Here is a 16,517-nt window from a genome sequence, read left to right as displayed (position 1 = left end):
CCAAGCTGCTGCTTGTGAAGGTAGACCAAACCATGTGTGTTTTCTCTCTGTCATTTATTACTCACTGGAATTGGGCTGGCTGTCAAAGTGAGTTTATAGCAGCCCACAGGGTAGACAGAAAGGGTAAGCATTCATCTCCCGTTCACTTTATTGAAGGAATCACCCTTGGGCACATTTGGATTTTTGAGCGAGTACCATGAGCATTCTCTCCCCCATTAGCCTCACTCCTAGACAAAGAAAGGGGGAAAGCACATGCACACAAACTTCGCCTTTCCAGGGGATCTGGGTAGAAGATAGATCCAACAGAATAAATCTGAGCCTTAAGAACCTCACAGAGCTGAAAGAGGAATTGTGAAAGAGTGTCACTTTTCAAGGGAGAAAAGGATAACCACCCTCACCATCTCATAACCAGGGGATTCAGAGGTTTCATAGATACCATTGTGTCCACTGATGCCACGTTGGTGACTCCTGTTGGTTACTATGTATTAAAGAAAGGTTCATACACAGACACCATCACTGACTTGCTGGGTAATCCTAACTGTTTCTACTCTGAAGCCAATGGTGCTTACTCCCTGGTAAGTGGAATTAGGATTGCAGTCTTTGAAAAGTGACACAAAATATAAACCAATTGTTCTGTTTGTGGAAGGATCATAGCTCAGTGGTAGAGGACTTGCCTTGTATACAAAATGCTGCAGGTTCAATCCCTGGCATCTTCAGGTAGGGTTGGGAAATACATGTGTATGAAACCCTAGCCTAGAGAGCAACTGCCCATCTGTATAGTTCATAGTGAACTAAGTGGGCAAATAATTTTACTTGCTATACAGACACTTACTATGTTTTTAGATTACTGAGAATTTAGCTTGGACATTGGACAATTTAGGCTGATCATAATTTCTTAAATTAAAGTGTTATGATTTGGAACTGAGCTGATGAAAGTGACTGTGCATGAAAAACACACCGAAAAAAACTTTCTTTGTGGCTCTCCTTACAAACACTCAGCATTTAAGCAGTTTTGGTATAGAAAAAGGTAAAGGTGAAGGTGTCCCCTCACTTATAGTGTGAGTCGTTTCTGACTCTTAGGGTGACGTCTTGCGACGTTTACTAGGCAGACCGTATGTATGGGGTGGGATTGCCAGTTCCCCGGCCTTTCTTTACCCCCCAGCATATGCCGGGTACTCATTTTACCGACCACGGATGGATGGAAGGCTGAGTGGACCTCGACCCCTTTTACCGGAGATTCGACTTCCTCCTTCCGTTCGAATCGAACTCCGGCCGTGAGCAGAGCTTTCGGCTGCGTTACCTCTTACCTCTCTGCGCCACGGAGGATCTTTCGGTATAGAAAAATACAAAAAATTTATGGTCCTCTAATGCAGATTAGGAGAAACTGGAATTATGAATTCCTTTCATAACTGTTCAAGTGATTGTGTTATCAAGCTCCTGTCGCTGATTCCTACAACATTATTTATTCATTCATTCATTTATCTTTTCAAAAAGAAAAGAAAAGAGTTGTATTCAATGCTGCCATTGTGTGGGTGGGAGGCTTCCACTCATACATTGGGACTTCTTCCTGCTGCAGCAATCTGCACATCCTCAAAACCTGCTCTTGAGGGTTGGGGGACCCCTTAGAGCAGCTTTTATGGCGGGGGGTACAGGGGGTGCAAGTCATGTTGAATGAACATAACTCTGTTTATGCAGTGTTGGATACAACCCGTAATCATTTTTCAACTTGCATAAGGAAAGCATAAACACTTGACCCCTTACTTAGTGGTCTCTGGAATTTCTCTTGAAATATACCTATGAATAAGTTTCTGAAGGAAAAGTTACTTCCTCACAGCCAATCCAAACACTTTGTTGGGCAAAATCTATTTTTTTAAGGAATTGACGTAGTCTCTGTAGTGTTCTCCTGGGAAGCAGCTAAAATATTTCATCTTCTTTTTCCTCCACTGTTATTTTATTTATTTATTTATTAAATGTATATCCCTCCCTTCTTTCTAGAAGGAGCCCAGGATGGCAAACAAAAACACTAAAAACAATCTGAAACATCTTAAAAACAGAAGAATTTAAAACATTAAAACAAAACATCTTTAAAAACATATTAAATCAAAGTGTCTTTAAAACATATTATAACAAAACATAATTAAAAACATCTTTTTAAAAAAGCTTTAAAAACATCTAAAAGTAATTCCAGCACAGGGATAAGGTCTCTACTTAAAAAGCTTGTTGAAAGCAGAAGGTCTTCAATAGGTGCTGAAAAGATAACAGAGATGGTGCTTGTCTAGTATTTATGGGAAGGGAATTCCAAAGGGTAGGTGCCACAACACTAAAGGTCTGCTTCCTACATTGTGTGGAACAGACCTCCTAAAAAAATGGTATCTGCAGGAGGCCCCCACCTGCAGAGAGTAGTGATCAACTTTGTATATAAGGAGTAAGACGATCTGTCAGGTATCCTGGTCCCAAGCTGCATAGGGCTTTGCACACCGAAACTAGAACCTTGAACTTGGCCCAGTAGCTAATGGGCAGCCAGTGCAATTCCTTCAGCTGTGGGGTAACATGTTGGCTGGCACATTTTGCACCAGCTGCAGCTTCCAGGCTAACCTCAAGGGCCGGCCCACATAGAACACATTTGTTGTTGTTATGTGCCTTCAAGTCGGTTACTTATGGCGACCCCATGAATCAGTGACCTTCAAGAGCATCTGTCATGAACCACCCAGTTCAGATCTTGTAAGTTCAGGTCTATGGCTTCCTTTATGGAATCAATCCATCTCTTGTTTGGCCTTCCTCTTTTTCTACTCCCTTCTGTTTTCCCCAGCATTATTGTCTTTTCTAGTGAATCATGTCTTCTCACGATGTGTCCAAAGTATGATAACCTCAGTTTCATCATTTTAGCTTCTAGTGACAGTTCTGGTTTAATTTGTTCTAACACCCAGTTATTTGTCTTTTTTGCAGTCCATGGTATGCGCAAAGCTCTCCTCCAACACCACATTTCAAATGAGTTGATTTTTCTTTTATCCACTTTTTTCACTGTCCAACTTTCACATCCATACATAGAGATCGGGAATACTATGGTCTGAATGATCCTGACTTTAGTGTTCACTGATACATCTTTGCATTTGAGGACTTTTTCTAGTTCTCTCATAGCTGCCATCCCCAGTCCTAGCCTTCTTCTGATTTCTTCACTATTGTCTCCATTTTGGTTAATGACTGTGCCGAGGTATTGATAATCCTTGACAAGTTCAATGTCCTCACTGTCAGCTTTAAAGTTACATACATCTTCTGTTGTCATTACTTTAGTCTTTTTGATGTTCAGCTGTAGTCCTTCTTTTGTGGTTTCTTCTTTAACTTTCATCAGCATTCGTTTCAAATCATTACTGGTTTCTGTGAGTAGTATGGTATCATCTGCATATCTTAAATTATTGATATTTCTCCCTCCAATTTTCACACCTCCTTCATCTTGGTCCAATTCCACTTTCCGTATGATATGTTCTGCATATCATTAAGCATTAAACAAATAGGGTGATAAAATACACCCCTGTCTCACACCCTTTCCGATTGGGAACCAATTGGTTTCTCCATATTCTGTCCTTACAGTAGCCTCTTGTGCAGAGTATAGGTTGCGCATCATGACAATCAGATGCTGTGGCACCCCCATTTCTTTTAAAGCATTCCATAGTTTTTCATGATCTACACAATCAAAGGCTTTGCTGTAATCTATAAAGCACAGGGTGATTTTCTTCTGAAATTCCTTGGTCCGTTCCATTATTCAACGTATGTTTGCGATATGATCTCTGGTGCCTCTTCCCTTTCTAAATCCATCTTGGACATCAGGCATTTCTTGCTGCATATATGGTAAGAGCCTTTGTTGTAGAATCTTGAGCATTACTTTCCCAGCATGGGATATTAAGACAATAGTTCGATAATTACTGCATTCCCTGGGATCTCCTTTCTTTGGAATGTGGATATATATTGAACGCCTCCAGTCTGTGGGCCATTGCTTAGTTTTCCATATTTGTTGACAAATTTTTGTCAAAATGTGGACAGATTCGGTCTCAGTAGCTTGTAGCAACTCTATTGGTATGCCATCTGTTCCGGTGATTTGTTTATTCCAAGTATTTTAAGAGCAGCTTTTACCTCACATTCTAAAATTTCTGGTTCTTCATCATATGGTTCCTCCATGAATGAATCTGTCATCCTTGCATCTCTTTTATAGAGTTCTTCAGTGTATTGCTTCCATCTTTCTTTTAACAAAAATCTTCCAACAACAAAAAATTCTATAAATACATTCAAAGCAGGAGACCATCTAGGGAGGCGATTGGACCCTTGGATGATAAGGGAGTCAAAGGTGTACTAAAGAATGATAAGGAGATTGAAGAGAAGCTAAATGAGTTCTTTGCATCTGTCTTCACAGTGGAAGATATAGGGCAGATCCCTGAACTAACATTTGCAGGAAGGGATTCTGAGGAACTGAGACACACAGTGGTAACGAGAGAGGAAGTTCTAGGTTTAATGGACAATATAAAAACTGACAAATCACCAATCATATCCTATATAGCAAATTCCAGATATTATAGCACCACTAGGTGGCACAGTTCTACAAAATCTAGGTGTTAAGTGTGGTATAGCGGTTAAGGTGTTGGACTACAACCTGGGAGACCAGGGTTCGAATCCCCATATAGCCATGAAGCTCACTGGGTGACCTTGGGCCAGTCACAGCCTCTCAGCCTCATGAAAACCCTATTCATAGGGTCGCCATAAGTTGCTGTAATATATCTTAATGTCTGTTTTTATGATGTTTTGGTGTTAGTGCTTTTGTTTGCTCCCCTGGGCTCCTACTGGGAGGAAGGGCAGGATATAAATCAAATAAATAAATACTAACATGGTTACCATTTTTAAGTGACTTGTAGATTTGAGGATACAGCTTCCAGGCAAGCTTGAACGTTTGATGTTCATCAGTGAATGAGTGAGTGAGTCTAGAGAGAGAAAATACTACTACCCAGGAACTTTTCCAGTGCTCTTGCCTCAATCTTCCTTCTCCTTTTGTGGGAGAAAAAATAGTCACTGAGATGATACTTACTGCTCCTCCTCTGTGGGCAGTTGCAGTGGAACTCTGTGTACAGTGTCTGTTTGTTCTGCCCCATGTTTCCAGGTTGTGATCTTCCAGAGCAAAAGGGATGGTGAATGGTGAGCCAGTGGAAGCAATGGTTGGAATAGGCTATGTGGCATCCAGGTTCCCCTTTCTGCTCAATGTATTGTTATGAGCATGGGGGTTGGGATGGATGATTCTTGTGGGTCCCCTTTCCAGCCTCTGATTTGGAATGAGGAACTCACTCTGCTGGTCAGATGAGTCTCTCCTTTGTTAAACAAATAGAGTGGCCAGGTAGGATAATGGAATTATCGGTTGCCCAGCAACTGGTGAATGGGCCAGGAAGACCCCTTTGTCACTGAAACTCTTCAGGAGAGCACCCTCCCTGGAGCCCAGGAGAGTTTGGTAGTTTAAGATGGTCTAGAGCAGCCTTTCCCAACCGGTGTGCCTCCAGATGTTGTTGGACCACAACTCCCATCAGCCTCAGCCATTGGCAATGCTGGCTGAGGCTGATGGGAGTTGTGGTCCAACAACATCTGGAGGCACACTGATTGAGAAAGGCTGGTCTAGAGAATGTTTTGGAGACTGGAGGCAGGCAGAGAGGCTGGCTCTCTGCATCATGGCCATAGGATGCCTCCTGTAAGCTTGATGGAAAAGCTGGATATTGGAGTGCTGATGCCTTGAACCCCCTCTATCTTAAGCTCAGTTTGGAATGTGTGTAAATAAATAAACCATATTTCATAAAGACGCCGCAGTCTCCGCTGACCTTCTTCCCAAAGGAAACCAAACCCTGGAGGAGCACAGGGACCCCGGAAATCTCACCGCTCAGAGATTGGGGAGGCACACAACAGTATACTTACCCTGTATCTCCTGTGTGGAAAATACTATGGCTAGTTGCTGAGGGAGGGAGGGAGGATTTGTTAGAAGATACAAGTTGGTCTTTAACCAATACAGTTTTTCTATATTGCAGGGTGACAGTTGTGAGGGTGGACATGGGAGGCATTTTCATCAGTCTTACTTTGAAGCATGGAATTTGTTTTACCTTGCTAACTTGCAGTAGTGTACAGTATGGTGGGCCTGCACTGCTCACCTGACCTTCCTTTGGCTGAGTTAAAGCTGTATGATGGAGAGGGGGAGGGATGAGGCAATGCCGAGGTTGGTTCAATGCAAATGCGCCAGTGGAGCCAATCCAGTGCACTTTACATCACAATGGCCTTGCTGCTGCCTTGCCCCTTCTCCTCTTCATTCTGATTCAGATGGAGGGAGGTCAGGTATGCAGCACAGCCTCACCACATTGTCTGCTACTGCTTACTTGTATGGGGTGCTTTGTTCTTGCATCTACAGCTGGCAGAATGAACGTGATAATCTTATTGGATGTTTGTGTATATGGAGACAGGCACAGCTCCAGATTTTGGGGGACCCTTAACAGGCTGCCATTGGTGGACACCGTAGAGCTGGATAGGCACCCACTATCTGCATTTTCACAAAACAATTGAAAACATTTTTGTCCTGACAAGCTTGCCCAGCTGGATGAATAGATGTCTGCTATGGGTGTCCATTTTGTGTTTTTAAAATTAATCTTCTTTACTTTTTTGTGCTGCTATTAATTACTTTTTAGCTGTTTTTACTATTTGGTACATCACTTTGAAATGTATATGTGGTAGGTGATTAATAAATAACAACAACAACAATTATTATTAATAGTAATAGGCTGTAATGGAGTGATCCCCACCCCATTACAGAGCCGCTGCCAAGTAAGCCAGCTTACGAAAGGCCAATCGTCCCATCCCCTCATTCATGCTTGCTCTCATGCTAACCCAGCACTGCAATGGGCAGCCTCTTGGAGGCCGCTCAGCTCCTGGTCCATTTCATTACCCTGCTGGGTAAGCCCACAAACAATGGGGAAATTGAAGCTGATGACTGCAGTAGTGCTGCTGGGGGACCTAAGTGGTGGCAAGTGCTGGGCGGAAGGAGGCAAAGCATCAGTCTGGGTGGACCATACTGGGGCTCATGGAAACCAGCAAATGCTTCAGTTCTGACACCAGCTCTGCGTAGAGAGACCTGAGGTGGGATACCTGTGAGTGTTTGGGACACAGAGGCGTTAGCAATGTGCTCCTCCTGTATTTGTGCTGGACCAGACTGTTCATACAAATTGCTCACTCTTTTCACCATGTTCCATTCACCATAGTTTCTAGCAATACAGTTAACACTTCTGTGCTAAGTGTGCATTGCATGGGGCCATGTCAGCTGCTTATATACCTAGCTGTCTGTGACTGAGTGTAGAGTTCATTGGAAGCTATAGTGAGAATGTGAATTGAGTGGGAAAAGGGGGGCAGTGTGTTTTGGCTCTCCATTGATTCCATCTCTTTTGCCAATATAATATTGCAAACCAGCAACAAAATGGTGCAAGGTATTCTTACCTAGAGTTCTAACCAGCTAGTCATGCCTTTCTCCAGTAGGCCATTCTACCCGTACTCCCAGCCAAATTTTGCATTCCATGGCTGCTGAGAATTTCCACTCCCCATAGGATGGTTTTTGGGTTCCCACTCCCCTTTGGGCTTTTAATTTGGGCTTTTAATTTTTTGGGAGGAGGGGGTGGATACTCATAGAAAGCCTGGGGTTGCCCTGAGCATTCTGATACTTACTCCTTGTTTCTCAATGGCCCATTTTGGCCCCTTTAATGTCAGCACTCAGCACCTTTGTTTACTTAATGAACTGAAGTAAGTTATGTCTCTTAACTTCAATAGGTCTACTCTGAGTAGGACTAACATTGAATCCCACCCAGGGAGTTTTAGATTCCATCTAAATTCTGCTCCTCTCCTGACATGACCCCAACACTGGCCAGTTTTGGCCCCACTGACAGTGAAGTTGTGCTGTGGTGGTGTTATACCGCCATAATTTTATTGTGCTCTTTTTGCTAATCTACTACTGATCTTTTTGGTTCTAATTTTCAAACTCTTTTACCAAGATTTAAATTTGTCATGACAAAGAGTGGTCACTTGCATTTATTGAAGTCCTTTATTTGCAACATGTACCTAAGGTATTTTCTGTCTTAATTTGTTTTTAAAAAATCCTCTCCACAAAGGAGAGAACAATCCTTTTCATGTTTTAACTTCAGCATTTGGCCCCAAAGCAGGAATTAGGATTATCACTGCTAGATTGCTTCCTTCTCCATCTAATCACTGCTGCTTTCCCAACACCCTCTCATGTTGTTAAAATATTTCTTCATGGTACGTTATAGATTTTTATTTTGAAGGAGTGAGAAATAATATATAAAATGTGAAGTATCATATGTTAAACTATAAACAGGATGTGTAATTAAGATACCAGTTAATCTGTTTTTCCCAGCCCTATAATGTGTTCCAGAATATAATGGCCTTTTGTTAAAATAATTCCAGTTAAGAATTTAACAAGGCTACAAAGGCTCCCCCCCCCTTCTTATTGATGCACAATGTTCAGCTGGTCTCCTGCCATGTTATTAAATACGGATTAGAAATAGCACTGGCATCTTGAAACCATAATTCTTGTAAAAGGATAAATAGCAAATAGAATTTGATTTGTTGCTTGTGTACTTCTGACCTTGTTCTACTCAATTTAAGAAATACACAGAAAGAACTGAATATCTCAGCAGAACATATAGTGAAGAACAATTCCGTTTTGATCCATGTATGCTAAGAATATAATAATAATATTTTTTTTAATGTGCCTCTCACCTGGAATGCAGGTCCTGAGGTGGATTACATAGATTTAAAAATACAAAGTATATATAAAACCGCACAGAGATTTAAAAATGCAAAAACATACAAAAAACCCCTCATGCATACACAAATCAATAAAATCCTAAAAAACATCAGTATAATGGTATAAATGGTAGAAATTTAACCAAATGCTTGTATAAAAAGACGAGTCTTCAGCAGTCATCTATAAATGGGAAGAGACGGGGCTGATCTTGCCTCACAAGGGAAGGCATTTCACAGAGGCCACAACTCAGAAGGCTACACTATCACCCTTTTTAATCCAGTGACCTCTAAAGGAGAATACACAGTAACCAAAATTGCAAGCTACCATATGCAACAACATAGCATTCTGTGTCAGGCTTTTACTTGTTTGAATTTTTTTAAAATATGAAAGTAGAGATGAAAATAATAATGAAAAATACTGTGAAGTTTGTAGCAGAAATTTACCTCTATTTTCCATTAGGTGTATATATTTAGCCAGTGATTAAGACCAGGTGAGTCACAGAGAGGGATTTTTGTCTCGCAAGCTGAAGGGGCAGACACAAGTTGTATTGGGGGCATGTTGCTTATATTGTCCAAGAAAAGGAAAAGGAGCTCCCCCCACCTTTTGGGGACCTGTTACAAGCAGGAGCATGTATGTTGCCAGCCTGTATCCCCTAACTGTACCATTCAAGAATTTATGAAAAAGGTGAAAACAAAACAAAAAGAAAAAACCCTGTGGATATAATCTAGAAATTGTACATATATGCAGTATATGTAATTAAATAATTGATTTCATTTATATCCCATCTTTCCATTAAAAAATGTTCAAGGACATAAAAAATCTACAATAGGGAAAAAAGCAATCCACATAACATAGCAAGCAACATTAATTAACAGCAATATTAAGTTTAAGCCTTGAGTTCAAGTCTTAAATCTGAAACTTTAGACATGAAGTTTAACATCTTAAGATGCTTTTCTCCACAATGAAAGTTGCCATGAAAGTTATCCTATATAGCAAATTCCAGATATTATAGCACCACTAGGTGGCACAGTTCTACAAAATCCAGGTGTTAAGTGTGGTATAGCGGTTAAGGTGTTGGACTACAACCTGGGAGACCAGGGTTCGAATCCCCATATAGCCATGAAGCTCACTGGGTGACCTTGGGCCAGTCACAGCCTCTCAGCCTCATGAAAACCCTATTCATAGGGTCGCCATAAGTTGGAACCGACTTGAAGGCAGTACATTTACATTTAAACAGTGTTTACACATTAAATTACCAAATGAACATAGGGTTTTCAAGTCCTGAAAAAACTAAAGTGCTGTTCTACCATGCAGAAAACTTTTGAGCTGTAGTTCAACAATCCAGCTGCAGTTAAGCATGCTTAAATCAAATTTATTTCAGTGGGAGAAATTTAAATTCTTCAACTGAAATAAATTAGATTAATTTGTTTAACTTTGACTGGATTGTTTCCCTTTTTAAAAACACAACTTTATAGGAGACATGTTGGTGATACTCCTAAACTCATTACAGTATAGAATTCCTGTAGATGCTAGTAGCACCCTTACCAAATAAATCTAAATGATTGCAGACTGCAGTTTAATAATGGTAAATTTTCTTGGAACCACTTATCCACTGCTGTTCCATAATTGCACCCAGAGACATAATCAAGGGATGCCTTGAGTCTTGAATCCACATGCCAAAGGGTGTTGTGTGACTACTTCCAATCATGATAAATGGATGGGACTGCACATTCACATTAGCATCCAGAAGCAGACAACAATTACTGGCTGAAAGGACAGATAAACAATTAATTACACACCCACCCATCCACACTGGTTCTCTTGTTTACCCCCACCAAATGCACCCTGTGCCAGTTTTCACACACAGAATTCCACCTACAGTGCACATAGCCAGTCACTGAATCAGATTAATGACATACAACAAGAGATGGGGAACCTCTGGGTTGCAGGCCAAATTTTGGCTGGTGCCAGTCCCAATTTGGCCCATGAGGGCATTTTTCCCAAACCATACCCACCTGACTCACACCTGATGTCATATGTAGAAACTTTGCTATGAAAAATCTATGGTGTGCAAGGTTGAGGCAGGCTGTAGTGCATTTTTGAAGTTCATGCCACAGAAATGGAGAACAGTTGTATCCAAGCACCTCCTATTTAGGAGGTGAACTGAAGACATTTTATTGACAAGTGATGCAGAATCAGAATGAATAACTAGATTGTAGGTTATTTGACTTTGAAATTTAGAAATGAATTGATGAATCAGTTGACTACTTTTGTCTGCATTTGTCATGGTAACACATACTTCAACTATGCATGGTGGCCTAGATAGTAGATTGATGATTCTGACTCTGAAATTTACAGTCTCCAAGGTGACTAGAGAAAAATCAAGTTGGCCTTTGGCCTATAATTCTTTACCTTTAGCAAAATGAATTGTTAGAGCAAGCCAAGCTTTAAACCTTTATATTTAAAGGAAGCAGGATCTTGACTGTGAAGTTCTTTAATCCATTTAATTTTGATTGTAAAGTTCTGTGCTCTGAATACTAAACCTGACAAAGAATCAATATGAGATTATTTGAAAAGATTTAAGAACATTTTTCAGGAAGGATATTGCTCTGATGTATTTCTGTCTTTCCTGTCTTTTTAAATCATACCATGTACAATCCAACAAATTCCTATTTGAATGCCATGACAATTCTGAGAGTCAAAACTAGTTTAAGTTCGCATGTAGATATAGTTGTATCCAAAGTAATGCTTAGTCACAGATTTCCATTTGTGCAAAAGGATTCCCCTCCTCTTCTCCCCCTGTGTGCCCCTCAGTTCTCTTCTAGGGATCCCCCAAGGCAGATTTGGGGAGGGTGTGGGGTGCAAAGGTGCCCCCCACCTTTAGGGAGAGACCTATTGTGCCAGTAGAAATCCTTGTGCTGATGGGATACTGCCCAGTGAATCTAGAATGTTTTTAGGTTCTTTGCACTTTGCAGTAATGCATGCCATTAACAGTGGTTTATGGGAAAATAATGGCCCATTTCACATATCACAGTAAACTACAGGTAACATTTACTGTGCATCTGCTTTTCTGGACTGCTTGTCTCCTTCCCGCTCACACAGGGAGGAAACAAACCACAATCCCTGGTTTACCATTACATCCAAAAATCAGGGATTGTGACTTGCTTAATTCCAACAAACTATAATGATTAAGCTGAGAACAAACCTTGGGTACAGGTCATGGCTAGCTGGAAGCAAACGAAACCATGATCTCTGGTTCAAATATAACACTAAGCCACCGATCATGGTTTGTTTCCTCAGCATGCTAGCAGGGAAGAGAGATACAGACCAGATAGATGCAATCACTGTAAACCACTAGCCATTAAGTAATTAAAGAGACAAACATATTTCCCAATTTTGTTGCATATAGCGCTGTCTTTTTAAATCAGATTTAAAAAGAAAAATAACACCAAAAGTATCTATCTCGTAAATTTGAAATTCATATTAGCCAAGTATGCATACTAATTTTTGAATTGCTGTACAGCAGTGCTCTGAAGGCGGAAGCCATTGTGATAATTATTCTTCCATTATCGGTGTTAGACCTTTCATTCTTACCACCTGCAAAAAAGATGCCTTACCTCTTTGTAAATTTAGAAAAAATTATATTCAGCTCTTTTGACAATAGACTTTCAGAGAGGCTAATATAAATTACAGCTTTAAAGCAGACCTGTAGAGTTCTCCCTTCCCGTGCCTGGTATTCATATAACTCCTTTTCCCAACCTGATACCCTCTAGATGTTTTGGATTACAACATGACTGTATCAGCTAGGGCTGATGGGAATTGTAGTCTAAAACATCTGGAAAGCACTAGGTTGGGGAAGGCTGTTACATACTATTCAAAACGTTTTATCCATTGTAGAATAGATAAATGAAGAATAGCGATGAGGCAATTTGTTCCTTGCTGTTGCAACTATAATGCTCATTGTCTGCAGTTGGTGACTGTTTGAGTAGTTGGGGCTGCAGTGATTAAATCCCATTTCCTTGCCCTCATCCAAACTTCTACAACAACTTATTAAGCTCTCCATGCTGAGAAACATGAGCATAACTTCCAGTCAAAATTAAACCCTAGCATCTCCCATTTAGAAATTAAGTCACATGGCATAACATCACATTTCATGCATTTTTAGGACTAGAAATAACTTTTGGCAAACCCCAAACACCAAATATATCAAAGTTTTTTAAAAGATCAAGGAAACACTTGCTTCTGGTTGCACACTGTTGTGGTTTTAAAGAAAAACTATTCAGCCTCTCAAAAATCAAATAAGTTACTTTGCTAAAATTGGAATAAATATTTTTTCTGCCACATGAGCAAATATAAGGGTTTAATTTGAGCCAGGGGCCCATCATAGCTTCAGTTCCATGGCTGAGTAATAATCCCTGACCATGGGCAGAGTATCTCTCACCAAGTAATGATAACAAGCTACAAAAACTGGACATGCCAGGGATTGAACTGCATACCATCTGCATACAAAGCATGTGTTCTACCACAGTTCCTGTCCTATATAGTACGCATATATAGGATTGCACTGTAAGGGATTTATCAAAAATACAGGTTGCCACTAAGTCCATGTTTACTTGAGTAACACAGTAAGTAGCATGAACTATCTTAGAACTAACTATCTTAGACAGTTTCTGATGTGCCAGAATGCATGCTCAGCTAATCCCAGGTTCATCAAAAATATGGATGTCACCACTAACACAGTCAGAACAATGATCACAGTAAAAGGCAATCTGCAGTGACCAAATTGGCGTGCTATAAATGAGAAATTCAGTGCATGGAGAACTCCATTTTACTGCTTCTCTCTCTCCAGTTTTGTAAACTCCTGTCAGCTTCAGAACTGTGAGGCATGTCAGAAGCTGGCCAGTTGTGACTGGGAGTTGAATGTATCAGGGTACTGTCACAAAGCTGCCCACCATGGACTGAGTTTGTTGAGAAGGGGTGTTGGAAGTTTCACTTCAATCAATGCATTGTCTCATTGTGTGCTCTGAGTCTATTGACCATTAGTTGAAAGGGCCCCTGCTTGAATTCTCTCCTTGTTACTTTCTTCAAGTAAGCATGCCTCAGATTGGTTAGATTGATATTCTCAGGGCTATCATCACTTCCAGTTTCTCCTCCTTCCCACAATCTTCTCTCTCTGCCTGCCTTTTGAATTCAGCTAGTGTAGATGATTAGACTTTCCTATCCATGTGTTCTTTCTTAATAAAATGAGTTTATTTTGTTTAAGATAAACACCACTCTCTTTCATATTGTTTTCTATCTCCAATGAACTCTGCTGCATTGAGCAACTCTCTTCAGAGTTGGTGGCGCAGTGAAGTGCATGTTGCCTTGAGAGGTGCCTGTGCACTGAAATTCAAACACGGGCACTTCTTCAACCTATGCATACACCTCACAGCCACCTTCAGAACGTGCCGTGTCAATGGTTCCTCTAATCTATTTTCTAATAGGGCACAATGCCAGGCTTAGTAGAGCCTCACAATTACTAACTTGTACTAAAATTCTACATTAGCTGCTACTTTATTGCAGAAAGTATTTATTGATATAACTTGAAGTTCATAAAACTCTTAACACCAGAATAGTCCATTCTAGTCTTTAAAGCCCTAAACAACCTAGACCCCAAATATCTGAGAGACCATCTCCTTCCTTATGAGCCCTCTCAGGTGTTAAGTTCAGCATAGGGGGCCTTCTTGGTAGTTCCATCATTCACATAATTTGGTGGATGGTGGCCTGGGAAAGAGCATTCTCTGTGGCAGCCTCTAAGTTGTGGAATTCCTCCTTACAGAGATACATCTGGCACTAGTTTTTGGCAAATGCTGAAGATGCACCTAGACTGGCCTTTGACAACTGAGATGTATGTTTTTGGGACCTACCTATTCCTGTGATTTTAATTTATTTTAATTATTTTTAATATTGAATTTTAAACTGTTGTATCCCACCCTGGAACCTGCTTGGAAAGGGCAGGTAACAAATTTAATGGGACACCTCGTTCATTGTGGATTGCAGATGTGGAGATGCAGCTTTAAGTTATGGGATTTTACATTTTTTCTACCATGTGTAAGTAAACAAGAAACGGCAATTGACTTGAAGAGGAATTCTTTTTAAAAAATAATGCTGTAATCCAAAGCTGAATCAATAACCTTTGGATCAGTAAAAACAGATAAAAATCCTGACTATTTGATTTATCAGAGTCATCTTGGGTTGCTACCTTTTTCTGACAGAAACATCTATGTAAGACTGGCAGAAGTTAATAAAATAAAATAATTCTTGTTCTATCACTGCATGGCTGAAAGAAGTGTGGAAAGAAACTGCACTGAAATACTTGAAATAAATTATTTCAATGAGATTGCATTTGCTTATTGCAGGCCTGAAGTTTATGCATTTTCTCAACAGTGAGTGATCATCTTCACACTAATGTCAATAGTTTAATTAAAAATTAATGTTATTTGTTTTAGGCTGGAAGTGATGGGGAAAGTATTGGAAACTGTCCATTTTCTCAGCGCCTCTTCATGATTCTCTGGTTAAAGGGTGTTATATTTAATGTGACAACTGTGGATTTGAAACGGTGAGTTATAGGTTATTCTCCTTTTTTAATACATATATAAATCACTCACATTATAAAATGTCAGAATGGTGTACTGAAAACCAAAACCAAATATAAAATCTACACCAAAACTATACAGTTAAATCAATAGTACAACACCAGGGATGGTATCCACCCAAATAGATCCACTAGTGCAAGGACTTTTGGCCGCACAAAGGAACTCCCGCTCCCTTTCCTCCCCCCATGTTCCAACATACCCCTGAAGCTCTTCTGGGGGTTCTCCCAACCCTCTGGAGCAGATTGGCGTGCGGGGAGAGGAGAGGGAGGGGAAGTTCCCTTGCACAAGTGGAAATCCTTGCACTAGCAGATCTATTTAGGTGGCTACTATTGTAGAGGGTGATCAGCAGACAATTTAAAAATTCATTCAGAAAAGCCTTGGGTAAATAAAGAGGTCTTTAGCATGCATCTGAAATAATATTTGTTGAAGCATGACTTATTTCAAGTGGCAGTGAATTCCACATTAAAGGGAATTTACTTATCCTTTTTTTAATAACCCAATATGCCCACATTGCTACTTTAAAATTTGTGGGAAAGCCTTTCTCTCTCTCTACCTTATCACAGGTCTTTCTGAACCCCTTTCTTTGCTAACTCTGTCTCTTTTTTTATACTCCTCTCTCAGTGTATCATAACTGATGGGCATCCTCATCTATGATTTACTTCCTGTTTTCTGTTTCCCTACCCAAAGGTGTCCACGTCCCCATTTCTCAGTTACCCTTCTATTTGAGCAGATATGAACATATGAAACTGACTTATATAGAGTCAGAGCAGTGATCTGCATAGCCCAGCATTGTCTACTGAGACTGACAGCAGCTCTCCATGAGTCCTTGACCTGGTGAGATTTGTGATTGAACCTGGACCGTATGCATGCCAAGCATGTGCTGTGCCACTAAGCGCCCCATCTCCTTTTCTTGCACCACTACCATTTTTATTGTACCTCCATTCCTGGTCCCCCTCTTTTCTGTTTTCTCTACCCCACAGGTCTTTCTCCATTTCCACCTCGTATCTCCCTCCTTTTCCTCTTCAGTCTCTGTTTTTGTTCTGTTTCTCCCCTCACCCACT

At 40.4% G+C, this 16,517-nt stretch overlaps 1 protein-coding gene across 1 annotated transcript in view; it reads left to right on the top strand.

Moving 5' to 3' along the window:
• Positions 1 to 16,517, top strand: part of CLIC6 (chloride intracellular channel 6) — a 41,228-nt gene that overhangs the window by 10,717 nt on the left and 13,994 nt on the right. Inside the window, exon 2 of the mRNA XM_061629475.1 lies at positions 15,310 to 15,419. Coding sequence (XP_061485459.1) covers positions 15,310 to 15,419 — 110 coding nt within the window. The remainder of the gene's footprint in view (positions 1 to 15,309; positions 15,420 to 16,517) is intronic.

Source organism: Rhineura floridana, chromosome 5, assembly GCF_030035675.1.
Source record: "Rhineura floridana isolate rRhiFlo1 chromosome 5, rRhiFlo1.hap2, whole genome shotgun sequence".
NCBI lineage: Eukaryota > Metazoa > Chordata > Lepidosauria > Squamata > Rhineuridae > Rhineura > Rhineura floridana.
This window is presented reverse-complemented; position numbering and strand designations above follow the sequence as displayed.